The sequence below is a fragment of the Pempheris klunzingeri genome, chromosome 4, assembly GCF_042242105.1.
Source record: "Pempheris klunzingeri isolate RE-2024b chromosome 4, fPemKlu1.hap1, whole genome shotgun sequence".
NCBI classification, from domain to species: Eukaryota; Metazoa; Chordata; class Actinopteri; order Acropomatiformes; family Pempheridae; genus Pempheris; species Pempheris klunzingeri.
The window spans coordinates 21,190,749-21,205,389 of record NC_092015.1 but is presented as its reverse complement, the minus strand read 5'-3'; the positions used below and the strand labels follow the sequence as shown (position 1 = coordinate 21,205,389).

At 47.2% G+C, this 14,641-nt stretch overlaps 2 protein-coding genes across 3 annotated transcripts in view; one reads left to right on the top strand and one right to left on the bottom strand.

Annotated features, from left to right (window-relative positions):
- ankrd13b (ankyrin repeat domain 13B) overlaps positions 1–1,581 on the top strand; it is a 41,357-nt gene extending 39,776 nt beyond the window's left edge. Inside the window, exon 15 of the mRNA XM_070829147.1 lies at positions 1,319–1,581. Within this exon, the coding sequence (XP_070685248.1) occupies positions 1,319–1,520 (202 nt within the window). The 3' untranslated portion in view covers positions 1,521–1,581. The remainder of the gene's footprint in view (positions 1–1,318) is intronic.
- Positions 1,582–4,884: 3,303 nt separating this feature from the next.
- ssh2a (slingshot protein phosphatase 2a) overlaps positions 4,885–14,641 on the bottom strand; it is a 28,417-nt gene continuing 18,660 nt past the window's right edge. For both annotated transcript variants that reach the window (XM_070828840.1, XM_070828839.1), the window contains 11 exons: positions 14,420–14,541; positions 14,193–14,258; positions 13,931–13,996; positions 13,092–13,286; positions 10,228–10,321; positions 9,907–10,035; positions 9,711–9,757; positions 9,095–9,241; positions 8,804–9,004; positions 7,767–8,712; positions 4,885–7,200 (listed from right to left, as the gene is read on the bottom strand). In XM_070828840.1, the coding sequence (XP_070684941.1) occupies positions 5,515–7,200; positions 7,767–8,712; positions 8,804–9,004; positions 9,095–9,241; positions 9,711–9,757; positions 9,907–10,035; positions 10,228–10,321; positions 13,092–13,286; positions 13,931–13,996; positions 14,193–14,258; positions 14,420–14,541 (3,699 nt within the window). In that variant the 3' untranslated portion in view covers positions 4,885–5,514. The remainder of the gene's footprint in view (positions 7,201–7,766; positions 8,713–8,803; positions 9,005–9,094; positions 9,242–9,710; positions 9,758–9,906; positions 10,036–10,227; positions 10,322–13,091; positions 13,287–13,930; positions 13,997–14,192; positions 14,259–14,419; positions 14,542–14,641) is intronic.

The following is a 14,641-nucleotide window of genomic DNA, read 5'->3' as shown; positions in this document are numbered from 1 at the left end:
ACCATAAAAACACTAAACCCAACTTGCATACTTAAATTTTAGGATACATAGTGTACTAAAACCTTTAGTATACATTGTAAACTAAAATCATGCACGTTTTTATGGCGTCCTTTCAGTCGCACAATCTTTGCTGTTTTAACTGAACTTTTTCTAATAAATCAATGTAATAGTTTGTAAAAAAAAATGGAAAAAATTCCATGTGTTGTAGAGACTTCTAACTATTTTAGAGTCCTTATACTGTATTTCTTGTTATTTTAAACTTTTCTCTTTGTAACAAGAACAAAATAATCCAAACAGAATGAGGCCAGTGTGTCTCTGTATTGTGGGTTTATTAGCTGATACTGATCAATAGTTGTTGTTTGGGTTGCCAGGTTGTAAAAAATGGCCAGCATGACACTCGCTATGTGTCTTTAGGTAGCTCAGCATGTCAAAGTCAGCAAGCTGTTAATATAAATAAATGTCCAACTGAATTTTTTATTGGCTTTTCAGATCTGGAATGTAAAAGTAGAATAAATGCTTAATGTTTCAATATTTTCTTTAATGGTTGCACCAATACCGCGGCTACAACTGTGATTAAATTCATCACTAAGGCTTCTCGGTTTCTAATAAGCCGACAGCAAAACGTAAAACTAATTCTACAACTAACAATGATAAGCCAGTCTGCAGTTGGAAAAGAAGTTCAGAAATGAGTTGTAAGTAGCCATAATTGGAGGGATCTTACTGATCAATCCAAAGTAATCCTTTAGTAAATGTTATATATATAACCGATAATTCTATAAAACCTTTTTAAAGGGGACTGTGTTAGAAAATAGCACAAATAAAAATGTGTAATTGAAATGTATGTGGAGGTCCTACAACAATAGTTTTATACAGTTTAATGTTCAAAAAACTCATTATTTATTACTCTCCGACTAAACATGGCTGCTGCAGATTGACATCGCTCTTGTTTGACATCTTTGGAGTGGAGACAATAATAATGGACAGCGAGGTGGATTCAGGGGGTTTTCAGCATGTCCAACAGATCCCTTTATGACATCATAAAGGGTGCTAAATCTGAACCACGTGTTTTTACACACATTTCCTGAAAGATGGAGCAGGTAAAACAGAGAAAGGACACTCTTTTCTCCAGAGTCTGGCAGTCTCTAGGTCTCTAGGGACACATATTTAGGTTGAAAAGACATTAAAATGGCATTTTGCTTTATATGGGACCTTTAACTTACACTTGTGAATCCGCAAAGTGACATACTTTCAGTCATAGAGCAGGTACGTCAACCTGTGTTCTTCCCTCCACCACCTCCCCCACTATTCCTCACCTCAGGACCCCCCAGCACAAGCCCCGTGCCCCCTCCAGCCTCTGCTCTACCCCCTCAAAGAAGAAGCCCACCAACTGCAGCTACGACGAGCAGCTGCGCATCGCCATGGAGATCTCAGCTCGGGAGCAGGAAGAGGCGGAGCTTCGGCGGCGGCAGGAGGAGGAGGAACTGCAGCGCATCATCCAGCTGTCACTCATGGAGAAATGAGAGCTGAGTGGCCCGGCAGGGTTCTAAAGGGAGGGGTCTGGACCGAGGTCGTGTCGGAGAAAAGGGCAATAGAGGCTACTTTAAAATTTAAAGCACACTCTGTAAGTGGCTGGAAATAAATCATCATATTGCGTCCAAAAAGCCTCCTCCTTTCTCTCCCAAACACCTTAGCCAGACCTTTCCCAAGAAGCCATACCCACAATGCAGCTGTCCGGCCTCAGACAGCCAGAGGGGGACGCCAGCTTTCTCTGTCTGGTGCCACATGGTACTGTCCTGAGCAGTGCCAGTTTACAACCAACAATACATCTGATACAACAAGTTTAGTGGAATGCCTCCTTGGATGAGTGATTTCTGTGTGTGTGCAGGTATGTATGTATCTGTGTGAGTGTGTGCGAGTGTGTGTGTGCATGTGTGTGTGTGTGTGTGTGTGTGTGTGTGTGTTTCAAAACCAGCTCTCTGCACAGGGGTCAACAGATCAACCTCTGTCCTGAAAACGTAGTGTGTTAGGCCAACTCTCTGCTCCAGCACTAACACACACACTCACTGAGTCCTCTTGCCACCGAGTCGTGTTTTTTTTTTTCCAGTCTTGCGATTAAAAAAAACACGGCTTTGCGTGAAAGGTGCAGTGACGAGCCGGGAGCAGCAGTGCGGAGGATACAGTAACCTTCTCGGTCGAGTTGAGTTGAATGTCGACAAACCATCTGACTTCCTCGGTTTTTAATGAAAAAAAATAAAAAGAATAAAAAAAAAACCAAAAAAACAAACAGACTGGTACATTTTATTTGATTTGCACAAAATCCAGATGTACTGTACTTAGCTTGTGGGTGGATCACATTATATATGACTGTTAATGGATGTAGATGACGAGCTTGAGCACAAACTACACTCAGGCCAGATCTGCTGTAGGTTTAGCCTGACGTTAGTCTGCAGGAGCACAGATGCGACGAGACACGACGTGTACTAACTAACCTGTAAGTGACCGTGAGTGAGTGTGTGGCAAGGCCTGTGTGTAATACAAACAATAAAGGGACATGATAGTAAGTGGATCGTGGAATATAAATGTAACCGAAAGAGATTTTCTGTATATTCGCATCTTCTCACCTTACATGAGCGGATGATTTCTGTATTTCTGTGTAGTCACGGTTCAAGTGTGTGTACAATATTTCAGCATGGTCTGCACCCGTGTGAGGTTCATTCTGTCCGAGTCTAGCCCGGAGACCTGCAATAGCTCTGAGGAAAAAGACAAAAAAAAAGAAAAAAAAGAACCAGAACCCTGGTAGAATCACTGTAGAGGCTATTGATGGCAATTTTAGGCTTCATTGCACCCTGATAGCAAACTGGTTCTGCAACAAAACATGCTGAAAACTACAGCAACCACCCCAAAATACAACAAATGTGAAGCATTCGGTTCTTGGATTGGAAAGATTGCTCAAATCCTGCCTCACGTAATTGTAAGTAACTTCATATTGCAGGGCTCAAGGCGAGCAACACTGGGATGGACAGGGACAGCTGGTTTTCTTCTGTTGTTGTTGGGTTTTTTTTTCCTTTCTTTTTTTTTTAATCATTTGTTTGAAAGAAATGTAAAACTTTCACACTCCAATATCAGCACAAAGTGAGGAGAACCACCTTGTGTCTCCTCTCTGATTCATAACTAAGCTTGCCTGGAAAAAAAAAAAACCAACCAGAATATTCATTTTTTTACTTTTTAAAAAAGTGTTGCTGAAAAGAGATGCAGCAGGATGTGTTTGTGGATGGATTCTAATAAAGAGACATCTTTTGGAGCAGCAAAGCGTGAGTGGGTTATTTTTTCTTTAAAAAAATCAGTTCCAGCCGTCACGTGCTTCAAATCCCTTGACCCCGGTTTTACCTGTAAGTTAGTTTTCCAGTCCTCTCAAGTGAGGGATGGTGACAAAAGCAATTAACTTCTCACAAGATGGGGAGAGCTGCTGCGGCGCCAGAGAGAGCGGATCTGTTTTTAGCAGCTTCCACCTCCATCATCCTCCCCGTGACATGGATTCCCAGCACCTCGAGCCCGATCCAAGGGTTTTTTTTTTGCCTGTAGTTATTTTGGGCTTGACAGGGGAGGAAAAGGACAGCTTAGAGACTCTAAACCCTCTAAGAAACACCACTCAAAGCGCCCGTGCTTGGTGGTGGATTGGGAGAGAATGGGAGAGGAGAAAATGAAATCATTTGAGTGAATCAGCAGCTGCAACTTCTCCGGTGGCCCCCCGAGTCAGCCGACGTTACGACCAACATCAGGACGGTGGAAGCACCAAGCTGCATGCGTGTGTGTGTGTGTGTGTGTGAAGTGAATTTGTAAAGACCCACAAGGTGTGTGTGTGTGTGTGTGTGTGTGGAGCGAGAGACAGAGAAGCCGAGGGCATCAGTATGCAAAGAGGAAGGATGCCAATCTGAGCCGCCGCACCCAGGGAGACAAACAAACCCCCTTTTTCTTCTGCTCCACTTCTTTTATTCCTCACCATCTCCCTGTTCATGACAGTTCAATTTGGAACACACACCGAATAAAAAAAAAATAAAAAAAGTCCTTCTTTAACCCATCTGCTCTACTGATGTAGATTTAATTGGTGAAATCATCAAAGGGATCTGAGCTTTCTTCTTGATTCACTTACTTCGGCGTTTTAACACTCGTAACACGGAGAATGAGAAAATACAGAGCTTGTGAGTTAAATGTCTGCTCTGTGCCTGGTCAAGTCCTTTAATGTCACTCTTTTCCCAGTCAGTGCTGCTATCTGATCTGTGTGTGTGTGTGTGTGTGTGTGTGTGTGTGTGTGTGTGTGTGTGTGTGTGTGTGTGTGTGTGTGTGTGTGTGTGTGTGTGTGTGTGTGTGTGTGTGTGTGTGTGTGTGTGTGTGTGTGTGTGTGTGTGTGTGTGTGTGTGTGTGTGTGTGTCTCAGCAGGGGGCCCCGGTGGCCTACATCTCAGTGTTTAATTACCCACATGAAACAGTAGGTAAAATGTCAGCCTGAAATAAGCTGCGCCGATGGGAATCATTTCCCCTCGGAGACGGGATTGACTTGTTCAAAGGAACAGACTTGCAGATAAAGACGACAGACAGGAGGTATTTCTACCAATAATGAGCTTGACTTTCACCCATTAAAAGTGGTTACATGTGGAATAGCTTGGATGTAACTCCTGTAACTACACACTTTTACCACATTTCATCTTTTTTTTAAACCACATCCTCTTGTACATGGAGGCGTGTTTAAAACTGTGCTTCTCTGTCTGGCCAGCAGGTGGCGGTAAAGTCGGCGATACGTTTGGAAACGCTTTAGCCTCTGCGGCTCAGTCATCTCTGCTCTTCTCAAACGAAGCAGAACTAGACGCAAGAAAAAGTAAGGAGTCAGTGCAGTCAAAACAAACCCACCATATTTATTTACTGCTAAAGCACTGAATAAAAAAAAAAACAACAAGATATCAGCTTTGTCCTGGTTCAATTAAAAATCTGAATAAAGACATATCTGTCCACTTTGAAAACAAAAACACGCATATAGAGACAAGTCTGCTGAGATCAGTGCAAAAGAAGCCTCCCCAAGGTAAGAAAAAGATTTCAAATAAAAGAAAATCTACATAGTAAAGTGCATGTATTGAGAAAAAAAGCCCCTCTTGTGGTTTTAGAAACTCCGAACAGGCAACGAGGGTCAAACACTGAAAACAAACGCTTCTTTAAAAAAAATAATAATAATAATAAAAGGGAGACAGACACATGGGAGTGCGTACGCTGTGCACTGCTTCAGTCTTAGTTTGGACATTCATATTTCATTACTCTACATACAAACCTGAACTCCAGTTGAAACAACACATCCAGTGGTTTACATGCAAACTTGTGTTCATCATTCAGTTCTTACACACGATACGCACATCAGAGGTTACACGAGGTCTACGATTTGCTTGCTACACAGTCATACGCATCATGCAGCCTCTCTCGCACGTCCACGCAGCTCCAGTCGTGTCCCTTCCAGTCCGTTGCACTGAGGTTACATGGTATTATATAGCACAGTGACAGTTCGCTGCTTTTTCTCGGCAGACGCTCCGCGAGAGCGTCTCGATGAGTGCCCCCTCCCCTGCTGACGTGCCGTAGCGGGCGCGCAGCTGCCGCCGCCGTCTGGCTGCTCCCTCTCGCCGGTGTCATCTTGTGGACGACGCTGAGGGGCGGGGGAGAGGCCGGTGGGTGGCGATGAGGATGAGTCGCCCGGATCGCGGCCCCCCGGGGACAAGCCAGTCTTTTCAAAGCAACCGTTTCGAGACAACACTTTCTGCTTCTTCCAGGTGTCGTCACAGTGAGACGGGGACATGCAGAAAGAGCCCTGGGAGTGCGACGATGTCGTCCTGGTGTGCGGCCTCAGGTCCAAGTCGCTCAGGTCGTTGGCTGACAGCTCCAGACAGTCCAGTTTAGCCAAGGACGCTGACCTCTTCATGAGAGACGGGGGGGTGAGGCCTGCCTGGCGGATACGAGCCTCGAGCTCCATGGCTCTGAGCCACACTGTTGGCTCCAGGAAGCTCTTCCCCTCCTCTCTCTCTCGGAGCCGCTGCCCTACTTCCAGGCCTGGAGGGGTCTGTTCAGAACTCGCCCCTTTACAAGGTCCTGGCTCTGTGTCCATGACGTCTCGGGGCCCCCGAGGGCGCCCCAGTTCCTCTTCTTGGCCGTCTGTCGTCTCCAGGCCGACGCCCTCGTGGAGGAAAGCCTGCAGCTCTCTCAGTGTCTGCTGAATCCTCTCCAGCTCCTGGCTGCCACGAGCCAGCCTGCTCTGGGCATCACAGCTGGGGCTGCAGCCCCCTCCCCCCCGCTGGGAACTGGAGTCCAGCCTCTCATCAGTGTCTGACTCCTGCACTGTGACCCCTTCCAGAGTGATTTGGTCTGAGCAGGCCTGGGGGTGGGTCTGACACTGCTGGCTTTGGCTGTGGAGCTGGCTCTGTCTTTGGGACTGGGCTGAGGTATTTAGAGATGATTCTTCCAACTGACTAATGGAGGCCAGTGATGATGTCAGCATATGGCTATTCGTGGATGAGTCCACAATGGTCGGTATAGCACCAGAGACTTGGCTGATATTTGAGTCAGGGGAGCATGAAGGGTCTGGGAGGTTGTCCTTGCCTGAGGAGTCGAGTCTTTGAAGCTCTGTTTGTGACCCAGCGTGCTTCTCTCTGTCTTTGGACGTAGCAGATACAGCCGTGATCTCACCCTGAGTGATGCTTTGTTCTGCGGAGTGCTGCGGGGGGCGAAGGGGAGGCTGTTCAGTGCTCAGGGAGCACAGGGACAGCCTGACAGGGGGATGTTCAGCGCTGGGGGAATGCAGCGGGGATCGCTGAGACGCCGCCATCTCCATTTCCTGCCTCAGCTTCTGCTCCAGCTGCTTGGTGGCGCGCCGCACTGAGCCTGCCGGCCAGTCGCTCGGCAGCATGGAGGGTGACTGCGGGTGCGAGGGTGGAGTCAAAGAGCCGTTCGCGACCCCGGAAGTCTCGGCCTCCATCGGATGCTCGGGTCGGACGAGCTGAGGGCTGTGGGAGGACGGTGGTAGCGACGAAGAGGAAGACGGGGAGGAGGAGGAGGCGGGGTGGCATATGGCTTCGATCTCTGTGACAATATGGCGGACTGATACTCCGTTGTCATGGTGAGTTCGGTCAGGGCTGTTGTTGTCTGGGCCGTCCTCAGACTGTGGAGACATCTGAGGGACAAGAGAAAGATGCACAGATAAAATGAGTCACAGTGATAGCCGTAATCATATTCATATTTTTAGATTTCTTAACTTCCTAAAGCACCATGGCTCGGACAGTGTAATAGAAAAGCAGCCAAGTGTTCTTCTTATTATCTGGACTATTCCCTCATCTTCCAGCAGGTGTCACTATGAGTAGGCTCTCTAGCCCCTACATGCAAGTGCTGGTCCAGTCAGATTCTGGTTTCAGTTCCAGTCTGATTAGTATCATATACTTATCACACTGACCAGCTATATGCTGCTTATGTCACAGACTAGCGTGTTAGTGAAACTGTGTGTGAACCTGAAATGAGACTTTTACATGAATATTCCGTGGGGTGAAGCTAAAACCAGCTACAGTATACCGACCTACCTATTACTGATAGAAGGAAGGATGCTGCTCGTTAATGTGCTCATGTTAATGGTGAAAATAAAAGGAAGGAAAAAAAAAAATAAAGTTATGAGGCTTTCTGCATGGAGCACATCATGCTAGCAAGGACACAATGTTGACAGAGTGATGAAGCTGGAGGATCCTGTACCTGGCTCGTCCCACTTCCCGGCTCCTCTTCCTCCTGAGCCTCATCTTCTCCGCCTTCCTCGAGTGACAGAGGCGTCCTTTGTAGCGCCTGCTCAGAAAGTGCCCGGGGTCCGCCATCTTGGGCCAGGCCCAGAAACTTTTCCCTGGCGCTGAAGAAGTCGATGCTGTCCGCGCTGTGGTCGGACGAGCCATCGGCGTCGCCGCGGCCGTCCAGCGCGCTGCCTAACTGTAACTCGCTGGGGTTGTTGTTGTCGTCGCTGGGGGCGAGGGAGAGGAGCAGGGCGAGGGGGGTGGTGTTTGCAGGGCTGAGCGGGCTGTGTCTGTCGCTTGTTAAATCTGATAATGACTGATCTATTATGTCTGAGTCTGTGGAGTCCAGAGTGAGAGGAGAGACTTCTTCCGAGCTGCTTCCCTCGGGCAAATTGAGAGACAGTTCCGCTGGTTTGTGTTTGGGCACCGAAATGGACAGATGTGTGGGAGGACCCCAGTGAGCGCGCTGGAGCTCGGGAGTCGGAGGTAAGATGTGGAGCGACGGCGGGGGGTGGGGTAGAGCGACAGGCACGGTGACGGCCACACTCGCCGAGTTGTCCAGTCTCTCCTCTGGGACGACGGTGGCCGCTCGGGGTCTGGGGAGGGGAGGCACGGGGGGGTCTCCGCAGTCCGATCTGACCTCCCCCTGACCAGGTGAGTCACACACGCCGTTGGAGTCTGCGTGTGAGTCAGAGGTGTGTGCGGTGTTTGATTTGGCAGAGTGTTCGGGTTCAGCGCCGAGCGCTTGCAGCACGGCCACGCCCAGGAAGTGATGTAAGGAGGGGGAGGAAGCGTTGTTGTTGTTGTGGGAGTCGGAGCGGCCCAGGGAGTGAGAGGAAGGTTTACACATGGACTCTGGGCGATCTGATAGGTCACTATCAGAGTGGGAGCGCCATAGCTTATTATGCCTTTGTTTGCTGTGGAAGCAAAGACAGACGACAGGTTATTGGCACCGGGACGCCGTGAAGAACGCTCACACTGTACAAAAGCCTCGACATGAACACACACCTGGCCAGCAGAATTCCCTGATACTCCTCCAGCTGCTTCATGAAGGAAGGGTTCGGTTTGGTGACGGCCCGTCTCTCTTTAACGTAGTCGAAGGCCGTGTCCAGGTCCCAGCCATATTCCTTCATAGCGTAGGCGATCACCGTGGAGGCCGAACGACTCACGCCCATCTTACAGTGAACCAGACACTTAGCACCGGCTTTCCTGAGAGCAAGAGAGAGAGAGAGTGTGTGTTGGATTACAAGAGTGAGAGAGAGCCCGAGGAGAAGTTAACGAGCTTGTGTTTAAGCCTACTTGGCTTTGGTGATGAACTTGTAGGTTTCGTTCCAGTACTCCAGCAGGTTGGTGGCCTCTTCGTCGTACACTCTGATGTTGTGGTACTCAAACATGCCTGGGAAGAAGTTGTCGATCTCCCTGGTCACGTTCAGGATGTAGCGCACTCTACATTAGTGACGAGGAAGAGGCAAGGGCGACTTACTGAGCTGTTCATGTCAGTTAAACCGTCCTCAAATGATTCAGATAATGAATGCTTGGCTGATACCACACAGCTCAGACACTGCTGCAAACTATTCGTGGAGTTCAATGTGAGTAACAAGAATTGAAAAAAGCAAGGAGCTGGTTCCTTATAGGGGCTCGTAGGTGTATATTTTAACTGTGGATTTGATTAACTAGTGCAAACAGAAAAACATCACCCCAAAATGATGTCAGTGAAGACTGAGGTAATGTTGTGGGCTGTGTTTGTGATTATTGTGTCAGACAACAATTCCCTTTGCAGCAATATTTTGAAGGTCGTTTCAATTAACTTCAGTTACAAAACATATGTACTACATGAAGAAGTGTCTCTCCATTGATTAAGATTCAGACGGTGATACTGGTGAGTGAGCCTTCGGTTTACTGTCTGAGCTCTTACCCGCTGTTCTGCAGCTCGTCCATGTTAGAGGCATTCCACTCAGAGCCCTGCAGACATCACAGGTCGGGTCAGTATCAAGGTGTACACAAACACATCCAATTATTCTAGGCAGGATTTGACAAGCAGCACACCAGAGTGCCGCCTTGTCCAAACCAAACTCGCTTGGCTAACACCGCATGACTACAGAGCTTCTTACCAGGTAGACGTGCTCAAAGATTTCCGTGGGGCTGTCCATCTGTCCCAGGATCACTATCATTTCGTTGTCTATGAACTCCTTAAACTCCCTCAAGTTGCACACCATCTGCATCTCCAGCTCTGTTCGGATCTGGGAAGAAGACGAGAAACAGTTCAGGGGAAGCACCGTGACTGTTGGTGGCGCTACTCACTCGTGCTTCAGTGTTAAATCTGTGACAAACACTGGGATTCATTCAAATGACTTTTCTGGTGTAAATGGTGAAAAACTGTCCGTGATGTAAACCGAACTTCGCTGTGACTTATTGAACTAGGTGCCTCTCACCTCCTTACAGGTGACGTTCTCCAGGTCTTTCTGCATCATGATCTCTCTGAGGCGCATCTTGATCAGCCTCTCTGTGCGTTCTCTCTCTGTGGGCCTGAACACAACACAGACACAAACACTATTATGAAAAAGCGCCCTCCACACATTTTTTTTCTTAGCCTTAAAAAAACTATTTTGGACACAAAGTACCACCTTCAATGTCATGCTAACCACACTTTCCTTCTGTTCACTGACTCATTTTCACTTTAGTCTCAATGAGATTACTTGTTCCACGAGAGAATTGCCACTTTGTCTGATTCTCAGAAACTGGAGAGGGAACAGAAAATCTGAGAGCGTGGCCCATCAGCGATCCACAACAAAGTCCCCTTGTAGAGTGTGCCTGTTGTTGTGCCTGGCTCTGTTTCTAACCACTCTGCTGGGGGACGCATTTAGCCTTTGGACGTCACACCGATGACACCAACAAGTGGCCTAATTACCTCTCTGGAGAGAAGAGCTCAGTTTGTCTCCGAGCTTCCCCTTCTTACCTCGTCTAATTTTCTCTTGTTTTGCTTCTAACTGGATCCGAGCCATTATGGTACACAGCTGTGTGGGTCAGCAGTCACAAAGAGGAGCAGTGTGATGGCTTCAGGTGCGTAACTGCAGACTTACTGGAATCTGCCTTGCCTGTTTATCTCAATGCTGAAAACCTTAATGACCCTTGAGAATGAGTCCACAGAGCAAAGAGAAAGATAACATATTTACACCTGCCAGCAAATACCAGTTAGAGAGTTTAACTTCATGACGAGCCTCAACTTCCCAAAAGAGGGAGGACTGACTGATTAGACAGAACAATAAAGCATGATATGTGATAAATGGAACACATGGAACGGTGCGCCAATGAGGAATGAAAATCCCCTAACACTTCCTTGAATCCCTGATAGAGGAGTATCGGGAATTCACAGTAATTGTCGCTGATCATCAAACGCGAAAACACGCCAACATCGAACCACTTCCTGCTACCTCTATCCATGACAACAAACCCCGGCCGATCAGGTGGCTTTTCAGAAGACAAGCAGGAGCGTCAGGTGTTTGGATGTGTTTATTGGAGCTCATAAAGTGTGGGTGGCAATATGGAGGATGGGTGCACTCCAGTGCGAACACACCTCTTCTAAGAGAGTGTCAAAGTATTTCTGTCTCCAGGCAGACGGTAGTGTTTCTTGATTGTCTCGTTTTATGAGGAGCTTGATTTCTCTTTCTGTTCACACATCTCTATTCTTTCCATCCTGGGGCATCAGGTGCATGCAGCAGCAAAAGACCCCCCCCCCATCTTCCACCTCCTTCTTTCTGCCTGCCACCTGCTTCTGTCCGTCCTGGTGTTGGTCTACCTATTTGTCTGTCTGGATTCCATTTTTCCAAAATGTAAAATAAGCCGGCTAAAGCCTCAGCTATTTTGGACACTGGAGAATCTCTGAAGTGTGTGTGTGTGAGAAAGAGAGACGCTCCAAAGAGGTAGCGAGGCACGTGACTAAGCAGCAGAGAGGGGAATTTCCCTTCCATTCGTAAGGACATAAATCCTGCAGCTCTTGTCGTTCCCTGTGCTTTCAATGCTCCCTTGTGGTTCTACTGACAACTTTATATCACAAAGATGAAAATTCATTGTGCGTGTGAGTGTGTGTGTGTGTGTGTGTGTATCATTCAGCATTTGCCTGCATGTGTACTTTTGTCTCTGTTAGTGCCTCTCTGTGTTGCTACTAGCCTGGCGCTGGGGTCACAAGCTCTCAGAGGTCAGAGCTAACTGATCGCCTGCAATATCCTGCTGCACAAATGCAACAACACTGCCGGCACGTGAGGACAGGCTGGCTAATGCTGTCATGAACATCCCACTGAGCGCATCTTATTTCTGACCCAGCTCCTGTGAGACACACTGGGCTTTCTGTGAATCGGTGATGCAAGTGTGTGCGTTTGTGTGTGAGATATGCTTCAAGTCTTTACTGTTGTGGATTTCTGGGTACACATATGTCTGTCCACATGTGTGCATGCATGCTCTTCCTATCCCTTTCACGTGTTGCTGGAATGCATGTGCCCCTGTCACCATCCCGGTCATGTAAAGCTTTAATTATAGGCACATCTCTTCTTGCTTTTTCTCTTCACAACTGTTGTCACTTTACCATTTAGAGTGTGTGTACGAAAAAAGGAAGGGATAAAGCTTTTGCCTTGTTGGTCGTACCTTCTACATTTTGATCCATCAAATACAGCACATGAAAGTCTTTGAATTCTTGTGTTACAGCTACTTTTTGTAATTTGGCATTTTGGAAAGTTGTAGGTCTTCGACAACTATTGACAGACTTAACAGTTTTGTGAATTTCTGCTCATTTAGTTACTTTAGTTTATGAATTATACATTATGTGGCTAACATATTATAATAATAATGATTATAATAATGAAAAATAGTGTTTTATTGTGGGTACTTTAGTGAATCCACTTAGAAATGCTTGCGCCACACATCAATATGGGGGACGTGCATACAAATGCCAACGCGGACCCCTACAGAAGCCGCCCACACTGAGCCTGGGTCTGTTCGAGGTTTCTTCCCGTTAAAGGGGAGTTCTTCCTGCCACTGTTGCTCAATATAATATCTGAAATTCTTGAATCCTTAATTTTGAATTCCTGAATCGTTGGGTCTCTCTCTAATTAAAGAGTTTGGTCTAGACCTGTTCTTTATGGAAAGCGTCTTGAGATAACGCTGTTGTGAATTGGCGCTATATAAACAAAGATTGATTGATTGATTGAAATGCATCAAAAGACCACACATTCCATCATTAGTGTCAACTGTGGATTCGCATAATGTGTGCGTGCATTCATGTGGCCAACCCTTCTCTACTCACAGGTCTGTGAAGAGCACCGGTGAATTGGCACGGTGCGACTCGACATCCTGCATGGCGTCCCATTCGTTGATACAGAACTGGTTGGATGAGACCCTGCTCTGGTAGTAGCTGACCCAGGTCAGGAACAGGCTGCCTGGGTAGTAGTTATGACAGCGAGCCACCTCGCATGCTTTGTGGAGTGACTGGAGGGCTGACCTGAGGCAGACAGTGAGAGGGGAAGAGGATTCACACTTGAGAGGTTGTCTCATGCGCAAAGAGACAAAAACTACTGAAGTGAAATTAGGACAGAACATGACTGCGTTCTTCAAATGACTGGCTGAAAGTAAAAATGATTTAAATCTGGCTGCAACAATGGGCAAAGAGGAATGAAAAGGTAAGAGGGAGGGAGGAAGTATTTGTAACGGAGAGATGGAGTGAGAAATGTGAGGGATAAATAATAACACATGGATGTCATGGTGGGCTGACTAGAGGTGAGAAGAGAAGAACAGAAACATTACAGCAACAAAGAGACAACACAGAGATATTGGTTCAGATAAATGAAGGTATTAGAGGGTATTCATGGGAGGGGGAGGTCAGGCGAAGAGCAAAGCAACAAAGGGACAAGAAAACGAGGAAATGAAGAGGCAGCGGTGGCATGTGAGGCAGGCAAAGATAAAGAGGAGACTGGAAGGCAGAGAGATAATGATGGAAAAAAGCAAGGGGAGAAGCAAGATAAGACACAGAGGCAAAGATAAAGACTGGAGGTCAAAGTCAAAAGGGTGAGTGCAATCTTAACCTTAGTGCAACTTCACACAGCTGTCATTTGTTGAAAACAAAAAAACAAAAGAAAGGTTGCTCACCACATGGCCTGGACAGAAACTGGCTTGAAAACATGAACCCTGTTGACCGTCGACACGCTAAAACCACTGAGAGAGAGAGAGAGAGAGAGACAGAGAGAGATTAAAAATGGGATACACAATAATAGCTTACAACCATTTTCCAACACAAACTTACAACAAAACGGCTAAATATGAGCAACATGTAATCAGTTCATGAGAGAAGTCTGTCAGCTCCCCCCCAGGGAGCAGTAAGAGGAAGCAGGAGCTAGGTGTGGTGTCTTACCCGTCTCCATCCAAGTGGATCAAAGTGTCACTCCACAGAGGTAGAACCAGACCCACGGTGCAGCAGCTGGTAGGAAGATCAACATGTTGAACAACAGCACGGCACAACAGGACGCACTGGTTTTATATAATACAGGGATGTGTCCGGGTCAACATTAAAGAGCAATACGGTAAAGGAAGTCAGACGTAAACAAACGACACAACAAATGGACGGCTAAAAGCACTGACCTATCAGAGGAGACAAAGTCCACGCCAAGCACGATGCTCTCCTCTGTGTCCTGTCTACCATTGGTGGAGACCACCACCATGTAGCGGGTTACCTGAGGGTAGGCGCTCTCCAGGCGCACAGCCTGCAAGACAAGAGGGAATGGGGACATGAAGGGAGGGGAGAAAGGAGACGTGAGCCAAAAGAAGAGAGCCAGGTTTCTGAATGCATTAAAGAATACAAAT